Source organism: Pygocentrus nattereri, chromosome 2 (assembly GCF_015220715.1).
Source record: "Pygocentrus nattereri isolate fPygNat1 chromosome 2, fPygNat1.pri, whole genome shotgun sequence".
NCBI lineage: Eukaryota > Metazoa > Chordata > Actinopteri > Characiformes > Serrasalmidae > Pygocentrus > Pygocentrus nattereri.
In genome coordinates this window covers 55,500,598-55,519,151 of record NC_051212.1, presented here as the reverse complement: position 1 = coordinate 55,519,151, position 18,554 = coordinate 55,500,598, and the positions used below count along the sequence as shown (strand labels likewise).

At 42.8% G+C, this 18,554-nt stretch overlaps 2 protein-coding genes across 2 annotated transcripts in view; one reads left to right on the top strand and one right to left on the bottom strand.

Annotated features, from left to right (window-relative positions):
• Positions 1-625, bottom strand: part of nfatc4 (nuclear factor of activated T cells 4) — a 45,017-nt gene extending 44,392 nt beyond the window's left edge. Inside the window, exon 1 of the mRNA XM_037545587.1 lies at positions 477-625. The gene's annotated coding sequence lies outside the window, so the exon portion shown is untranslated. The remainder of the gene's footprint in view (positions 1-476) is intronic.
• A 5,767-nt stretch (positions 626-6,392) lies between these two features.
• Positions 6,393-16,936, top strand: ltb4r2b (leukotriene B4 receptor 2b). Its single transcript, XM_037546463.1, has 5 exons — positions 6,393-6,729; positions 13,960-14,505; positions 15,181-15,381; positions 15,510-15,553; positions 16,456-16,936. Exons 2-5 carry the CDS (start codon positions 13,972-13,974, stop codon positions 16,790-16,792), a joined length of 1,116 nt encoding a protein of 371 aa, XP_037402360.1. The 5' UTR covers positions 6,393-6,729; positions 13,960-13,971; the 3' UTR covers positions 16,793-16,936.
• Positions 16,937-18,554: the final 1,618 nt, after the last annotated feature.

Sequence of the window (18,554 nt, the reverse complement as noted above, 5' to 3'; positions counted from 1 at the left end):
AGCCCAGTTTACTATGACATCACTATGACGCCATAGAGAATCACCACATCACTAATCCCTACAGCTGAGCACTTCACAAAGCACTATTATACCGGACAGAAATGATTCCCTAGTCACTATTTCCTGCATTAGAGCACTAGAAAGATCATTGTCATGGGGAACAGCTGTACTCCCTAATCAGTATTAGCCTTGATTTTGGAGCAATATATAGAAGAGTATTATAGTAGCAGAACAAATGACAGTCTGTAAGGCAGAGTTTTCACTTCTGAGATCACGACTGACTGAACGAGTTTTGGCCGACTCAATTTTTGGCTGCATGCTGCCATCGTGTGGCCGACAGACGGAGCCATGGAGTTTCTACACCGAGTCTCCTCATGCCACAGACAGTAACAGTGAAAACGTCATTTTGCTGGTAAAATTCCTCTGGCAAACGCTGAAAGTGTGACTGAGCCTTCAATCCAATCAGAACTACAGACCTTCTTCCGAAGAGGGCTGTTAAGACACGTTTTTGAAGTGCTCCCGAGCCCATGTGGCTATAGTTAAGACAGCAGCGTGACAGTTTCTCATGTAGTGCTGTCTGAGAACTCGAAGGTCACACACATTCAACAGTGGTTTCCAGCCTTGACCTACATGGACTAAGATTTTCTCCAGATTCCCTGAATCTTTCCACTCTGTTATGCAGGGTAGGTGGTGAAAGGCCTACATTCTTTGTAATCTTGGGTTGAAAAATGTTCTTTATTTTAAACTTTTTGACAAGTTCTCTCATAAAGTTTGGCCTAAAGTGTGGAGCCACGACCCAGCTTTGCCTTAATGTGAACTTTCACTGTTGTTTTGCTTCTGTCCCGACCTTTTTGGGTACGTTGTTGTATTCAAATTTAAATGTATTTGTATTCAAGGTCATTTCTTCGTATATGGGGTGGTGTGGTGGGCAGCGCTGTCATCTCACAGCAAGAAGGGCCTGGGTTTGATTCCCCGGCCGGGTGATCAGGGTCCTCCACGTGGTTTCCTCCGGTTTCCCCCCACAGACCAAAAACATGCAGTCAGGCCAATTGGACATGGTAAACTGCCCCTAGGTGTGAATGTGTCTTTCTGTCTGTCTGTCTGCCCTGCGATGGACTGGCGACCTGTCCAGGGTGTATCCTGTCTTCTGCCTGATGACCGCTGGGATAGGCTCCAGCTCCCCCGGTGACCCTGAGGGAGAAGCGACTAAGAAGATGAGCTCTTTGTGTATTTAAAGACCATTAACAAATCACAGATTCTCATTTTTACCACATTTCACGAAATGTCCCAACCTTTCCGCAAATGGACTTCATCAATTTACACACATTTTGGTTTTCATATTTGTCGCTGAAACAAATTTCAAGCTTTTGAGCTTAAAAAGGACGAAAAACAGCCCTAACTTTTGACCTGAAGGATCCGTTACTTTACTGTGATTACTGTGAATGCTGGTGCGAAAGGAGAACATTTCCAGAAGCTGATATTATTCCTGGGAAAAATGCACATGTATGACGAGCTAAAGGTCAGGAGCGAGGAAGTGGTCAGTTCCCATCAGAGCCAAATGGCTGGAGCTGGAGAGTCGTCGTCATTGGCGCTGATGTGGACGGGCACGAACAGGAAATGACAACAGAAGAACTGCTAACGATGAGAAACGGAGAGCAGTGCTTCACAAACGTCAGAAACATGTGTAGATACCAGAGGGGAACCCTCGGGGCCTCCTAGGGCTCAGAGAGGGCCAAATGACTTCTGGGAAGCAAAAACATGTGCTTGTAATTTTTAAGTTATTTTATTCAACATAGACATCAAACCATGTAGAGTCCAAACTCTGAAATACTTTCAATTCATTGCCCAACAGAAAACTGTCCAATCAGGAGTGTTCTCTCTGTGGTATCTGGGTAGATACAGCTGAGCTGCTCTCCCATTGGTTAGGACTTCAGGACCTGGACCGAAGGCCTTTCACAGTCGATCTACTGCTATTAATGAAATAGAAATGAATCAATCACAGTCAGCTTTATCCCTAATCTGCTCTACAAGCTTTTAATGTTATTTTCCTTTAAAATTAGGGCCATTTGTGGGCCTCTAACATGGCAATATATGTACACAATGTCTCCAAAAGTATCCAGACACCACCCTAACCTTGTCATCTCCATAGAAACGCACAGACCAATAGAATGGGATGCTCGTTGATGATGATGATGATGGTAAAATATTGATAACTCTGAAGCTGCCTGTATCCCGCCAATATAAATGGGTTTAAAATAAATACTATTAGGCCTAAACTATCATAAAACAATCGCACAGACGTCAGACATCACGTTCATAACAATACTCGTGAAAATTCTGTTGAATTTTCCATAATTTTTTTATGTACTCCATCTCCGCTTCCCATAAACAACATTCCAGAGCAATGTTACAGCTGTGCAAGCGTGTACTCGTATAGTAAGGCATGAGGAAAACCTGTGTAATTCCATTTACTGGAATTATACAGTAACAAGTAACTTTGTGTTAAATGATTAGATTTAATGAATGACTCTAAATGTAGGTATTGTGATATAAACCGAGTCCGTTCTACAGTTTCTCGTTAGGCTGAATGAATAACCGGCTCTAAATGTAGGTATTGTGATATAAACCGAGTCTGTTCTACAGTTTCTCATTAGACTGAACGAATAACCGACTCTAAATGTAGGTATTGTGATATAAACCGAGTCTGTTCTACAGTTTCTCATTAGACTGAATGAATAACTGACTCTAAATGTAGGTATTGTGATATAAACCGAGTCCGTTCTACAGTTTCTCATTAGACTGAATGAATAACCGACTCTAAATGTAGGTATTGTGATATAAACCGAGTCTGTTCTACAGTTTCTCATTAGGCTGAATGAATAACCGACTCTAAATGTAGGTATTGTGATATAAACCGAGTCCGTTCTACAGTTTCTCATTAGGCTGAATGAATAACCGGCTCTAAATGTAGGTATTGTGATATAAACCGAGTCCGTTCTACAGTTTCTCATTAGACTGAATGAATAACCGACTCTAAATGTAGGTATTGTGATAAAAACTGAGTCTGTTCTACAGTTTCTCATTAGGCTGAATGAATAACCGGCTCTAAATGTAGGTATTGTGATATAAACCGAGTCCGTTCTACAGTTTCTCATTAGGCTGAATGAATAACCGACTCTAAATGTAGGTATTGTGATATAAACCGAGTCCGTTCTACAGTTTCTCATTAGACTGAATGAATAACCGACTCTAAATGTAGGTATTGTGATATAAACCGAGTCTGTTCTACAGTTTCTCATTAGGCTGAATGAATAACCGACTCTAAATGTAGGTATTGTGATATAAACCGAGTCCGTTCTACAGTTTCTCATTAGGCTGAATGAATAACCGACTCTAAATGTAGGTATTGTGATATAAACCGAGTCCGTTCTACAGTTTCTCATTAGGCTGAATGAATAACCGGCTCTAAATGTAGGTATTGTGATATAAACCGAGTCCGTTCTACAGTTTCTCATTAGGCTGAATGAATAACCGGCTCTAAATGTAGGTATTGTGATATAAACCGAGTCCGTTCTACAGTTTCTCATTAGACTGAATGAATAACCGACTCTAAATGTAGGTATTGTGATATAAACCGAGTCTGTTCTACAGTTTCTCATTAGACTGAATGAATAACCGACTCTAAATGTAGGTATTGTGATATAAACCGAGTCCGTTCTACAGTTTCTCATTAGACTGAATGAATAACCGACTCTAAATGTAGGTATTGTGATATAAACCGAGTCTGTTCTACAGTTTCTCATTAGACTGAATGAATAACCGGCTCTAAATGTAGGTATTGTGATATAAACCGAGTCCGTTCTACAGTTTCTCATTAGGCTGAATGAATAACAGACTCTAAATGTAGGTATTGTGATATAAACCGAGTCAGTTCTACAGTTTCTCATTAGACTGAATGAATAACCGGCTCTAAATGTAGGTATTTTGATATAAACCGAGTCCGTTCTACAGTTTCTCATTAGACTGAATGAATAACCGACTCTAAATGTAGGTATTGTGATATAAACCGAGTCCGTTCTACAGTTTCTCATTAGACTGAATGAATAACCGACTCTAAATGTAGGTATTGTGATATAAACCGAGTCCGTTCTACAGTTTCTCATTAGACTGAATGAATAACCGACTCTAAATGTAGGTATTGTGATATAAACTGAGTCCGTTCTACAGTTTCTCATTAGACTGAATGAATAACCGACTCTAAATGTAGGTATTGTGATATAAACCGAGTCCGTTCTACAGTTTCTCATTAGACTGAATGAATAACCGACTCTAAATGTAGGTATTGTGATATAAACCGAGTCCATTCTACAGTTTCTCATTAGACTGAATGAATAACCGACTCTAAATGTAGGTATTGTGATATAAACCGAGTCCGTTCTACAGTTTCTCATTAGACTGAATGAATAACCGACTCTAAATGTAGGTATTGTGATATAAACCGAGTCCGTTCTACAGTTTCTCATTAGGCTGAATGAATAACCGACTCTAAATGTAGGTATTGTGATATAAACCGAGTCCGTTCTACAGTTTCTCGTTAGGCTGAATGAATAACCGGCTCTAAATGTAGGTATTGTGATATAAACCGAGTCCGTTCTACAGTTTCTCGTTAGGCTGAATGAATAACCGGCTCTAAATGTAGGTATTGTGATATAAACCGAGTCCGTTCTACAGTTTCTCATTAGACTGAATGAATAACCGACTCTAAATGTAGGTATTGTGATATAAACCGAGTCCGTTCTACAGTTTCTCATTAGACTGAATGAATAACCGACTCTAAATGTAGGTATTGTGATATAAACCGAGTCTGTTCTACAGTTTCTCATTAGACTGAATGAATAACCGGCTCTAAATGTAGGTATTGTGATATAAACCGAGTCCGTTCTACAGTTTCTCATTAGACTGAATGAATAACCGACTCTAAATGTAGGTATTGTGATATAAACCGAGTCCGTTCTACAGTTTCTCATTAGGCTGAATGAATAACAGACTCTAAATGTAGGTATTGTGATATAAACCGAGTCAGTTCTACAGTTTCTCATTAGACTGAATGAATAACCGACTCTAAATGTAGGTATTGTGATATAAACCGAGTCTGTTCTACAGTTTCTCATTAGACTGAATGAATAACCGGCTCTAAATGTAGGTATTTTGATATAAACCGAGTCCGTTCTACAGTTTCTCATTAGACTGAATGAATAACCGACTCTAAATGTAGGTATTGTGATATAAACCGAGTCCGTTCTACAGTTTCTCATTAGACTGAATGAATAACCGACTCTAAATGTAGGTATTGTGATATAAACCGAGTCCGTTCTACAGTTTCTCATTAGACTGAATGAATAACCGACTCTAAATGTAGGTATTGTGATATAAACCGAGTCCGTTCTACAGTTTCTCATTAGACTGAATGAATAACCGACTCTAAATGTAGGTATTGTGATATAAACCGAGTCCGTTCTACAGTTTCTCATTAGACTGAATGAATAACCGACTCTAAATGTAGGTATTGTGATATAAACCGAGTCCGTTCTACAGTTTCTCATTAGGCTGAATGAATAACCGACTCTAAATGTAGGTATTGTGATATAAACCGAGTCCGTTCTACAGTTTCTCGTTAGGCTGAATGAATAACCGGCTCTAAATGTAGGTATTGTGATATAAACCGAGTCTGTTCTACAGTTTCTCATTAGACTGAATGAATAACCGGCTCTAAATGTAGGTATTGTGATATAAACCGAGTCCGTTCTACAGTTTCTCATTAGACTGAATGAATAACCGGCTCTAAATGTAGGTATTGGTAGGTATTTTAAGTCAGGCATTATACATTCCTCAATAACACCTTTTGATCATTTATTACTCAGTATATTTGCTAATATTAATATATATATTAATTTGCTGCCGCTGACGTTCTTGCTGCAGGGTTGTTTTCAGGAGTTCTGCTGAGTTTTTCTTTGGCTTGATGAAGGAAGTAGGGGTGATTGTGATTGGCTCAGAGGAGTGTCAATCATAATTTTGCAAATGGTCAATTTCCCAAGCATTTTCCACCCCTGGCTAAAAGACTGCACATTTGTGGGTGGAGTATGAAAAGATCAATTCACCTTTTTTCAAAAAAAAGATATTGGCGTCTTTTCCTTATTTTCCCCAATATCCAAAGGAAAAATGTAATATAAATATAAAGAATAAACATGGAGAGGTCTGGAGACCATTGTTAGAGAAAAGTTGAGGGCAGGAGGAGGAGTGGAGGAGGAGAAAAAAACACTGACGCGTTTCACTCCCTCTCTCTCTCTCTCTCTCTCTCTCTCTCTCTCTCTCTCGGCAAGTCACAGCCTGTGTAAAGTGACGGTTTTCCCTTTATAAGAAGTGGGCAAAGTTGGACATGCACTATGCTGAAACCCAGGGGAAGAGAACAGACTGACAGAGAGAACACAGGTTTATTTATAGGGGAGAGAGAGAAAGAGAGTGGCAACCTGATTTACTAGGATACACTGATCTCTTAGGCAAAGCCACAGTTGGGAGATACTGATAGAAGGAGAAACAGAAGACCGAGTGTGCAAAGACAGAGGAAGAGAAAAAGATCCTACACTGTCTGGCTGTGGCCTTTTGAGTTTACCTGTTTTAAATTCCTTCACATTTCCTTCAGAAGGTCATCTGGACATCTGGATCACACCGGTGAGTAACTGTTCATTTCTCTGTCCATTCCTCATTTCTACTGCTCCTATGCTTCCACATCAATTCTTCAAAACAATCCTTCCGCATCAAACCTCCGAACTAATCCTCCTACGTCACTACTCTAACCCTTTCTCCAGACTAACTCGTCCACATCAATTCTACAAATGTACCCTTCCACATCCATCCTTAGGACTAACACTTCCACATCAAACCTCCAAACAAACCCTTCCACATCAGTCCTTCAGATTAACCCTTCCACATCAATCCTTAAGACTAACACTTCCACATCAATCCTTCAGATTAATCCTTCCACATCAATCCTTCAGATTAACCCTTCCACATCCATCCTTCAGACTAACACTTCCACATCAAACCTCCAAACTAACCCTTCCACATTAGTCCTTCAGATTAACCCTTCCACATCAATCCTTAAGACTAACACTTCCACATCAATCCTTCAGATTAACCCTTCCACATCCATCCTTCAGACTAACACTTCCACATCAAACCTCCAAAAACCCTTCCACATCAATCCTTCAGATTAACCCTTCCACATCCATCCTTAAGACTAACACTTCCACATCCATCCTTAAGACTAACACTCCCACATCAATCCTTAAGACTAACACTTCCACATCAACCTTAAGACTGACGCTCCCACATCAATCCTTAAGACTGACACTCCCACATAAATCCTCTAAACTAACCCTTTCTCCGGACTAACCCTTCTACATCAATCCTCCAAAGTAACCCTTCCACATCAGTACTTCAGACTAACACGTCCACATCAATCCTTCAGACTAACCCTTCTATATCAATCCTCCAAACTAATCCTTCCACATCAATTCTCCAAACTAACCCTTCCACATCAATCCTTCAGACTAACACTTCCACATCAACCTTAAGACTGACGCTCCCACATCAATCCTTAAGACTGACACTCCCACATAAATCCTCTAAACTAACCCTTTCTCCGGACTAACCCTTCTACATCAATCCTCCAAAGTAACCCTTCCACATCAGTACTTCAGACTAACACGTCCACATCAATCCTTCAGACTAACCCTTCTATATCAATCCTCCAAACTAATCCTTCCACATCAATTCTCCAAACTAACCCTTCCACATCAATCCTTCAGACTAACCCTTCTATATCAATCCTCCAAACAAATCCTTCCACATCAATTCTCCAAACTAACCCTTCCATATCAATCCTTCAGACTAACCCTTCCACGTTAAACCTCCAAAATAACCCTTCCACGTCAATCCTCCAAACTAATCCTTCCACATCAAACCTCCAAACTAATCCTTCCACATCAAACCTCCAAACTAACCCTTCCACGTCAATCCTCCAAAGTAATCATTCCACGTCAATCCTCCAAACTATCCCTTCCACATCAAACCTCCAAACTAACCCTTCCACATCAATCCTCCAAACTAATCCTTCCACATCAAACCTCCAAACTAACCCTTCCACGTCAATCCTCCAAAGTAATCATTCCACGTCAATCCTCCAAACTATCCCTTCCACATCAAACCTCCAAACTAACCCTTCCACGTCAATCCTAAAAACTATCCCTTCCATGTCAATTCTTCATAACTTCAGACATTGTATAAGAGGGAAAGTGTTCTTAATATTCGTTAAGGCAACCATAATTACAAAAAATCTGTTGTCCCATTTGTCATGAAGGACTTTTCAAGTCACGTTTTTTCAATACTGGCAAATTGCATGTTGTTCTCCTGGAGTGAGTTTTTTTTCTCACTGGGCTCCAGGTTATCTTGGATTTATCAACATCTCCTGATCCTCACATTCTCTGTGTGCATCCCTGATCACTCACCTGCATGATAGTTTGGCGAAAAATCTGATTTTTTTGCAACCCCCCCTAAACAACCAAAACATGTCTGGCGTCTGAAGTTTGCCCCTTTAGTTTTTTCAGCCACTAAAGTGTGCAGCGTGTCCTGCACCGTTGGCTCTAGCCTTTTCTCGTCAGCCCAGTGTTGGCTGATTGAGCATGCTGGTCAGACGGCAGAGAGAAACGAAAGAGAGCAAAGTGAGGAAACAGCACACTCAACACAGTAGTACTGCTGAAGTGGTAAGTGGAACTGATAAAATGGACAAATTACATACATATTCATATGTTCTAAGCTGGTCAAGCTGGCCTGGTGCTGGTTTAGCTGGTCACCCTGCACACCAGCATTCCAAATGATCAGCCATGCTTCTAGCAGGGTTTTAGTGGGTTAGCGCATTAATGCAGATTTCAGATGATGTGAGGCGGTCCTAGGAATGCTTGTTTTACAGGAATGAGTGTTTTACAACAGCTATGTGACTATTTTATAAACCTGCAGTAGAACGTCCAGCACGGTTTGTCACCAGCAAAACCAGCTGTTTTTCAGTTTTTGACATCATTTGAAAAAAGTTGTTGTCCTTTACATTGTGTGTAAATTTCATGACGAATGGACCAAAATAGACAGCCCAAAATGACCTGGAAAAAATTCTGGTTCCATTGACTTCCATTAAAAGTAAACTAGGTTTTTTGTTTCTCCTGTAAAGTTACCATTCTTGAGACACAAAGTTCCGACAGCAGTGATGTGTTGTGTTTTGGTGCTGGTATGCTGGTCAACCAGCATGACCGTGCTGGGGTGACCAGCTTAACTAGACCATCATTAAACCAGCATAGACCAGCATGAAATGTTTGCTGTACTGCGCTGCTTTTTTTCAGCAGGGAAAGCAAACCTACATCACAGATCCGAAACAAGGTCTTGGGCCTCTGAATCCGGTTTAGGTCTTCTTTACTTTTACTTTCCAAGCTAAAGCTGTCACTTATGAATTTGTATTCATTAACAATATCATATCAGTCAGTAATACAGATCAGGTTTAGTTTACTGTGGTCAGTATTTTGTTGCGTATCTCCTCTCCTCTTCTATACATGGAGGGCAGCTGGCTTGTCGGATGTTCCCGTTTGGATAGTGAGAGTGTGGCAGGTTCCACTTCAGCACATTTAGCACTTGATTTTAGAACTTTCTATGTAAGGTTTTCCCACACACCTGTTATAACAAAGACACCATATGCTTTGACAAGTTCATTCAACTCTATATTTGAGTTTTCTAAAGCGGCATCATCCAGCATGTTAATAAAGTCGAGTCAGGCGTATTTGGTTGGTGGCTTTTCAGGAGTCCTAGTTGGAAGCAGGTTGTACATTTGGAAATGAAATTAGGTGTTAGGTGAAAGTTTTCTAGTTTGTTGTTGTGCAGTTGGACCCAAAGCGCTGCTGGATACGTTGTAAAATAGCTGAAATTAAAAGCCTTTGAATAAATGAATGCGATATCTCCATAATACAGTACAGCGCTGTCAGAATACATCATGTATCTCCAAAACAGAAACTTTTCAGGAGGAGGAAAAACATTATTAACTTGTAATTGAAGTCAATGGAACAAGATTTTTATCCAGGTTATCATAGACCATTTCTGTTGATTTCTTCATCGTGAAGTTTTTACATGACGCAAAGCGTAACTAGAGGTTTTAATTTACGCAAAAAGAAAGACTGACCAAGAAACTAAACGTGAAAATGTGTTCATAAGTGGTTGCTGTGGTATCCCAGGTGGTTGCTAGGCAGTTACTATGGAATCCCATACAGACATTTGTGTGTTTCTAGTGTATTATCATTCAGTAAGTGGAGTGCACAAACTTTTGCACACACATTTTTCCCATTTGTGTCCTACGGGGGGAAAATTGTTATTAGGAATTGATAATTGTACAACACAGTACATCTGATCAAAAAGCTGTGTGCAAGGACACCATTCCCGATCTGACTCAACATTCCAGAGTCGGAATGGTGTCAATATCATGAAAACTAGTGGAGAAAGTGAAGAGAAATCCAGCAGAAAAATAAGAACAAGACGAAGAAGACGAAGAATATAAATCGGAAAACAACAGTGTTACACATTGCCTTCTGTACCTGTACCTGTACTTCTGTATTACTGACAAAAACACAGATCGGAAACAGCCGACACTCCCGGATCAGGATATTCCTGCTTGAAGGCTACATTGGCCTCAGAGCTCCAGGGCAAAACGTGGCTACATTTAAGCTGTAACTGAAGTATCGCTTTAATAATCTTGCTTGGGGTCAGGAATCAATCAGGCTCACTGTGTGTGTTCAAGGATGGGCAGATATGCTCCGTTACATCAGAGGATATGAGTAACCCCCCCAAAAATGTGTTCTACCTGACATGTTCTAACATGCTGTATCTCTAGAGAACAGCATGTTAAGAGAGCATTAGAGAACAAATATCTCAGCATTTCTGTCACAACCTGCAGAACTTTATACGGCATGAAGAACACACATTCATTACCCCTCAGTGGTCTTAAATTATTACGTCTGGATCTGTCCATCTCTACCTAAATCCTCCTCTAAAGGTTCTTCACAGAACACGATCCTCATATGTTTCATATCTAAACGCTCTGTTATCTTCATCACTGCTTCAGCTGCTGGAAACTCTCTGACGCCGTTTCACACGAGTCTCCGATGTGGACTGAATGAAGAATGAAGGGTTTCCGGCTTGAAGGTCAGTCCTTAGTGATCTCCTGAGTGTCCGTCGGTCAGTTTCACTCAGAATGTAGACGGACACATGGATCCAGCAGCTCCACGCAGTGAGAGGCAGATGACGTGAATCCCAGCCCCTCTTCATAGGCTCATAACTCCGGATGTGAGTCTCGTATGATCTCGGGATGAGATGGAATGGAAAGAGCGGCTCTACGGATTCAGGAAGGGTTTGAGCTGGATTTCTGAGCTGGATCATCACAAAGATAAAGACACAGATAATGAGACAGAGAATCTGATGGACGGGCGAGTTTGTGAACCCCAGATGGTTAAGGCAGTGTTTCTTAATCCTGCTCATGGAGACCCACAGCACTGCACGGTATTGCTTGGTCCAGACCAGGAAGGGATCGATAATCAGCAGATGATCTGCACAGTTGGGTCAGCAGTGCTGTGGGTCAGCATGAGCAGGATGAAGAAAGACTGCTGTGAAGGGAAACATGAGCTGTAAACAGGACTGTTTCATATGCATCTGTGTATTAAAGTATATAGAGAGATATAACAGGACCAGAGTTTTACAGCCTTTTCTCTTTTCCTTTTCCCAAATAAAATGAAGGTGTCTGTTTTTGTCCCGTATAAAATACTGTTTTGTCTCAGTAATGGAGGCAGATGGCCAGGAAACCTAGTCTAATACAGGTTCCTCATAAACTCAGTCACTTGTATACTGCGATATGAGATATATGAGATTTTGCTTTTGTATCTCATACACACTTCCACTAAAATACACACCGTTAAAGAAGAATTCCACCAGTATTTCATAACTCAGTGTGTGAGGTGTAATCAGAGGTTCAGAGGGTTTGGTGTGAAGTGGTTCAGACGTCTTTACAGTGGTGGTGATGGGAACCAGGCGTCGCCATGACTACAACACAGATATAGACACTTTATTTACCATCCAGAACCTCCAGAGAACCTACACGAGTCTTCTGAGCTTATATGGAATGTTGATGATGGAAAACAGTGGAAAATCTGGAATAATGAGTTTTCTTTGGGGACTATTTTGCTGCACAGCCCCCTGCATGTCTCCCTCCACCATGAATGGAGTTGAAGTTCTCTAAACTCTCATAAAACAGCGTCTCAGTCATCAGGCAGTGAATTCAGAACCAGTTCATGTAGGAACTTTCTGTAGGAGCTTTTAGAGGGACGTCTGGTTCCCATCACCACCACTGTGAGGAGCTTTTAGAGGGACGTGTGGTTCCCATCACCACCACTATGTACAGTTCTGTGTACATAGCTGTCTGTAGCTGTCTGTAGCTGTAGAGCTGTCTGTAGCTGTAGAGCTGTCTGTAGCTGTCTGTAGCTGTAGAGCTGTCTGTAGCTGTCTGTAGCTGTAGACCTGTCTGTAGCTGTCTGTAGCTGTAGAGCTGGCTGTAGCTGTAGAGCTGTCTGTAGCTGTCTGTAGCTGTAGAGCTGTCTGTAGCTGTCTGTAGCTGTAGAGCTGCCTGTAGCTGTAGACCTGTCTGTAGCTGTCTGTAGCTGTAGAGCTGTCTGTAGCTGTAGAGCTGTCTGTAGCTGTCTGTAGCTGTAGAGCTGTCTGTAGCTGTCTGTAGCTGTAGAGCTGCCTGTAGCTGTAGAGCTGTCTGTAGCTGGCTGTAGCTGTAGAGCTGTCTGTAGCTGTAGAGCTGTCTGTAGCTGTCTGTAGCTGTAGAGCTGTCTGTAGCTGTAGAGCTGTCTGTAGCTGTAGACCTGTCTGAGGCTGTCTGTAGCCTTAGAGCTGTCTGTAGCTGTCTGTAGCTGTAGAGCTGTCTGTAGCTGTCTGTAGCTGTAGAGCTGCCTGTAGCTGTAGAGCTGTCTGTAGCTGTCTGTAGCTGTAGAGCTGTCTGTAGCTGTCTGTAGCTGTAGAGCTGTCTGTAGCTGTAGACCTGTCTGTAGCTGTCTGTAGCTGTAGAGCTGTCTGTAGCTGTAGAGCTGTCTGTAGCTGTCTGTAGCTGTAGAGCTGTCTGTAGCTGTAGACCTGTCTGAGGCTGTCTGTAGCCTTAGAGCTGTCTGTAGCTGTAGAGCTGTCTGTAGCTGTCTGTAGCTGTAGAGCTGTCTGTAGCTGTCTGTAGCTGTAGAGCTGTCTGTAGCTGTAGAGCTGTCTGTAGCTGTCTGTAGCTGTAGAGCTGTCTGTAGCTGTCTGTAGCTGTAGAGCTGTCTGTAGCTGTCTGTAGCTGTAGAGCTGTCTGTAGCTGTAGAGCTGTCTGTAGCTGTCTGTAGTTGTAGAGCTGTCTGTAGCTGTAGAGCTGTCTGTAGCTGTCTGTAGTTGTAGAGCTGTCTGTAGCTGTAGAGCTGTCTGTAGCTGTCTGTAGCTGTAGAGCTGTCTGTAGCTGTCTGTAGTTGTAGAGCTGTCTGTAGCTGTAGAGCTGTCTGTAGCTGTCTGTAGGCCGTGTTCGATACCCAGAGCCAACAGTACGTGACCGAGATGTCCTTGAGTAAGACAACTAAACCCCCAACTGCTCCCTGGATGCTGCAGATAGCCCACCGCTCTGGGCACACTGCCCCCTAGTGTGTGTGTGTGTGTGTGTGTGGTGTGTCACTGCACGGATGAGTTAAATGCGTAGGTGAGATTTCCCCATTGTGGGACTAATAAGGGTCACTTAATCCTAATCTTAATCTTGATTTGATCATTTCTGTTTTTTCTGTGTCTTTCTCTTCGCAGGCCTTCCCAACAATGTCAGGAAATGCCACCATCCCTGACAACTCTGAAAGCCTCCAGAGCATCTCCTTCATCATCGGCACCTTCATCCTGGTCATGGTCTTCCTCCTGGGCGTCCCGGGAAACCTCTTCATCATCTGGAGCATCCTGGCCCGCGCCCATAAGCGCTCCGTCACCACCCTGCTGATCCTGAACCTGGCCTGCGCTGACGGCACCATCATGTGCCTCACCGTGTTCTTCTTGGTCTACCTGGCCCAGCAGTCATGGGTGTTCGGCCAAGTGATGTGCAAGCTGCTCTTCTACCTCTGCAACACCAACATGTACGCCTCCATCATGCTGATCATGCTGATGAGCCTGAACAGGTTGGTGGCCGTGCGGTGGCCCCACCACATCCACTCCCTCACCCGCCGGAGGATTGTCCTGGCCGTCCTTGCGGCAATGTGGCTGCTGGTCTTCATTCTGGCTCTGCCGGCTTTAATCTTCAGGAATGAACAAAGGATCAATAAACAGCGCTTGATCTGTGAACACAACCATACGGCTCCCAGATATGTACGGAATTCTTATAGTTCCTATTCTTTTTGAAAGAAAAATACAACTACTTTATATATAATCTCAGCATTTTCTATATAATTAAAGGTTTAAGTTGTAAACAGAGCGGTTCTGCGCAGTCAGAGCTGCTCCCAGTGGTGGTGATGGGAACCAGACATCCCTCTAAAAGCTCCTCACAGTGGTGGTGATGGGAACCAGACGTCCCTCTAAAAGCTCCTACAGAAAGTTCCTACATGAACTGGTTCTGAATTCACTGCCTGATGACTGAGACGCTGTTTTATGAGAGTTTAGAGAACTTCAACTCCATTCATGGTGGAGGGAGACATGCAGGGCGCTGTGCAGCAAAATAGTCCCCAAAGAAAACTCATTATTCCAGATTTTCCACTATTTTCCATCATCAGCATTCCATATAAGCTCAGAAGACTCGTGTAGGTTCTCTGGTGGTTCTGAATGGTAAATAAAGTGTCTATATCTGTGTTGTAGTCATGGCGACGCCTGGTTCCCATCACCACCACTGTAAAGACGTCTGAACTAGTTCACACCAAACCCTCTGGATCCCTCTGATTACATTATTGGAGGGATACATGCAGGGCGCTGTGAGGCAAAATAGTCCACCAAAGAAAAATGTATTATTTCAGATCATCAGCTTTGGACTGTGTTTACTGTTTTGAGCAGGTGGTGTTCCACTTTACCACAGAGACGGTCATCAGCTTCCTGCTTCCGTATGGAATAATTCTGAGCAGCTACATCTGTATCCTCCGACGCCTCAGACAGACCAGGTTCAGGAGGAGAGTCCGCAGAGAGAAACTGATCCTCGCCATCGTGGTCACCTTCGCTGTGTTCTGGCTGCCCTACCATGTTATTAACGTTATACAGGTGAGGAGCTTCGCCCACACAAATCAAAGGAAACGGTCTAAATGTGTTTCAATTACACCGTAAACCTTTTACAGAATTAAACCCCCCAGTTTTAAAGAAAATAACGTCTCTCTGTTTGTCTTTGTTAGGTGGTGGCTGCGTGTGCACCGCAGCAATCTCAGCTCAAGAAGTTGTAAGTAATGGCTTTCTATAATCTATAATCTATAGAAATATGATTCCTACCATAAAACAGTACAAGAATAAAATATTAGACAGTGTTTAGCCCCGCCCACTCAGCCTACAGCAGTTTAGCCCCACCCATTCAGCCTACAGCAGTTTAGCCCCGCCTACTCAGCCTACAGCAGTTTAGCCCCACCCATTCAACCTACAGCAGTTTAGCCCCGCCTACTCAGCCTACAGCAGTTTAGCCCCACCCATTCAACCTACAGCAGTTTAGCCCTGCCTACTCAGCCTAAAGCAGTTTAGCCCCACCCATTCAGCCTACAGCAGTTTAGCCCCACCTATTCAGCCTACAGCAGTGCTGTCCGGCGAGCTCGACACCCCCTCACACAGTGCAATGCGGCTATTGGAGGAGGAAGAGTGTGGTCAGTGCTGTAGCGTGTGGAGAGACGATGACCGGACTTTTAGGATCCACTCTGGATCAAACTGATCAGGCAGAACCGACGCCGCTGGAGAACCAGAACCAGAGTTACAGCTGCTCAGGAGAGAAGGGTCTGTCTGCAGACTGCAGGACAGGGGCGGAACATGGGGAGGAGAACTGCTCTGGCAGTTGATCAGCCAAAACAGAGTGGGCAAGCTGACCGATCAGAGCACACTGGTCACATCGGGAGGCGGGGCTTAAAGACACAGGAGCTCTAACAGAGCGATTCAGACAGAGGGTGAAAAGTGACGTACAGTCTACAGAAAATAATGTGTTTTTGAAACATCGAAGCTGTAAATCTGTTCTAGTACAGTAAGAATAACACCATGAACACTGAAAATGAGCAGAACAGGTGCTCTTTAGTTCAGCGCGGAGGGGTTGGGCTCTGGTAAGGCCAACAACTAATCTCTATTCTTTTCTCACATTCCATGCAGGCTGGATAAAATCTGGCAGTCCAGCCGTCCGGTGACCTCCGCCTTGGCCTTCATCAGCAGCAGTGCTAACCCTGTGCTCTACACGTTCGCTGGACGTTCCTACATCAAAGCCGACGGCCTGGCCTTTATGGCTCGGCTCTTTGAGGGCACAGCTTTGGACTCTAATGGCAGGAAGTCTGAGCGTGGCGGTCCAGAGCGATTGGCTCTGGGGCTGAAAAACTCAGAAACTACAAACTACAGTAACCAAAACATAAAGAACAGTGCAGGGACAGCGTTGGGGTCACTGGAACATCCAAAATCAACTGCAGGACCAAGGCAGCAAACAAAGGGAAAATAAAATCCACATTGTTGGGAGCTCACCGAAATATAGCCTAACGTTATATACGTTAGGATCCTATAGGAACTTTCTCTATGAGAAAAATGAATCACTGCCCTGAGGTTAACAACACTGCACTCTCAAAAATAAAGGTACTAAACAGTCTCTGGGTCAGTTCCCCTCTGGTCACTGTGGTGGGACCCTCAATGCTCCATCTCAATACCTTTAGTCAGGGAACATAACTGAACCATAAGCCACTGAGATGATGTGTTCTAAGCTGGACTGACTCCACACACCCCGCCTCGCCTCGCCTCCAGGCTTTTACTCTACTGCTCTGTTTTAAAACATTCGGTTATGAAAAGGAACAAATACCAACTTTTCACCTGGAGGAACTGATTTAAGATTTAAGAGTTACGGAGTGGTTTAGCAGCCAAATGTGAATAGTGCTGTATATATGCTACAAACAAGTGCATTGAAATGATGTCATATGAAAGTAAGTCTACTACAACCCCCTTAAACAGCCAGGGCCCACAGACAGACCCAAGGTTTTAATACATAATCCAACAGCCTAAGAATTGCTCAGCCAGTTTGAAACGAAGTCCCTGTAGTTAGTGAATAATAAGCCTTGCTGAGATTTTTTCCAATCGGATTGAACACATTCCGATTTCAGATCCACACTGAGGTGTTTATTCTCACTCTACTCAACAATCTGATGAAAATCTCAGTTTATGTGCTCACTACAAGTAATCAGTGTAATTAGTGTAGACGTTACCATGACAACCATTGTCACGTGAGTCCAGTCAGAGTGAGATGAGCAGCAGTGAGCAGTGATTGTGTTTTTAACTGCTTTAAAATGACGTCAGACTCAGGAAAACGTCCTTCACACGTCCTTATTAAAGAAGGCCGAGAGGAAGACGTCGTGCTCTGAGACGCATAAGCTGGACGTCCGTCCCACCGCCGTCTTTTAAAGATCAGAGCATGAACTTCGTCTCCTCTGCAGACCAGTTTCTGCTCCGCCGTGTTGAACGGTATAAACTCTCACTGTGACGCGACGCACATGCAGAACTTAAACTTTCCGATAGGGAACGTAATCGGATTCAGGCGTTTACACGGATATTATTCTATTTAACTCTCCTGTTATGTTCGGCTGTTAGGAACAGCAATAATGTTGCTGGGTCAAAGTGACCCGATGCATGCTTAACCATGCTATAAACATTATCTTTAGCTCATTTAATATCAATTTGATCAATTTACATTTTTACAATTGTACAATTTTATTGTACATTTTTCAGCCGTTGCAGATCACAGCTTACTTTTAATAATTCACTTGTTTTTCATTAAAAAAATCTTCCATTTTCAACCCTTTTTCTGTGGATAGACATTCAATCATTGTTTTATTTATTCTTATTTAGACCTTTTCAACCATTTTCACACGTTCTGTCATGGGGGCATGTTGATTAATACAAACAAAACTTTCCTTCTGTTGCAGGTCAACAATGAATGACCCATAAGTCCAACAGAAATGGTTTCAATATCCAATTATCAGCCTGCATGTAAACGTGGTCGTAGCTCCCACTCGGCGATATTCATATGTCGACTACTAAACATCCTAGTAGAGAGTTTTGCGCCGATTCTGCTTTTCCTGTGCGAGTGTTGGTTGAACGTCAGGCAGATGTTAGGCATGCAGGCCAAAGTGGGGCCAGATGCTGGTACAGCTTCATACGGTTTCACCTTGTGTCTTTATTTATAGGCCAATTCTAGCGTGAATGTTGTGAACCCACAG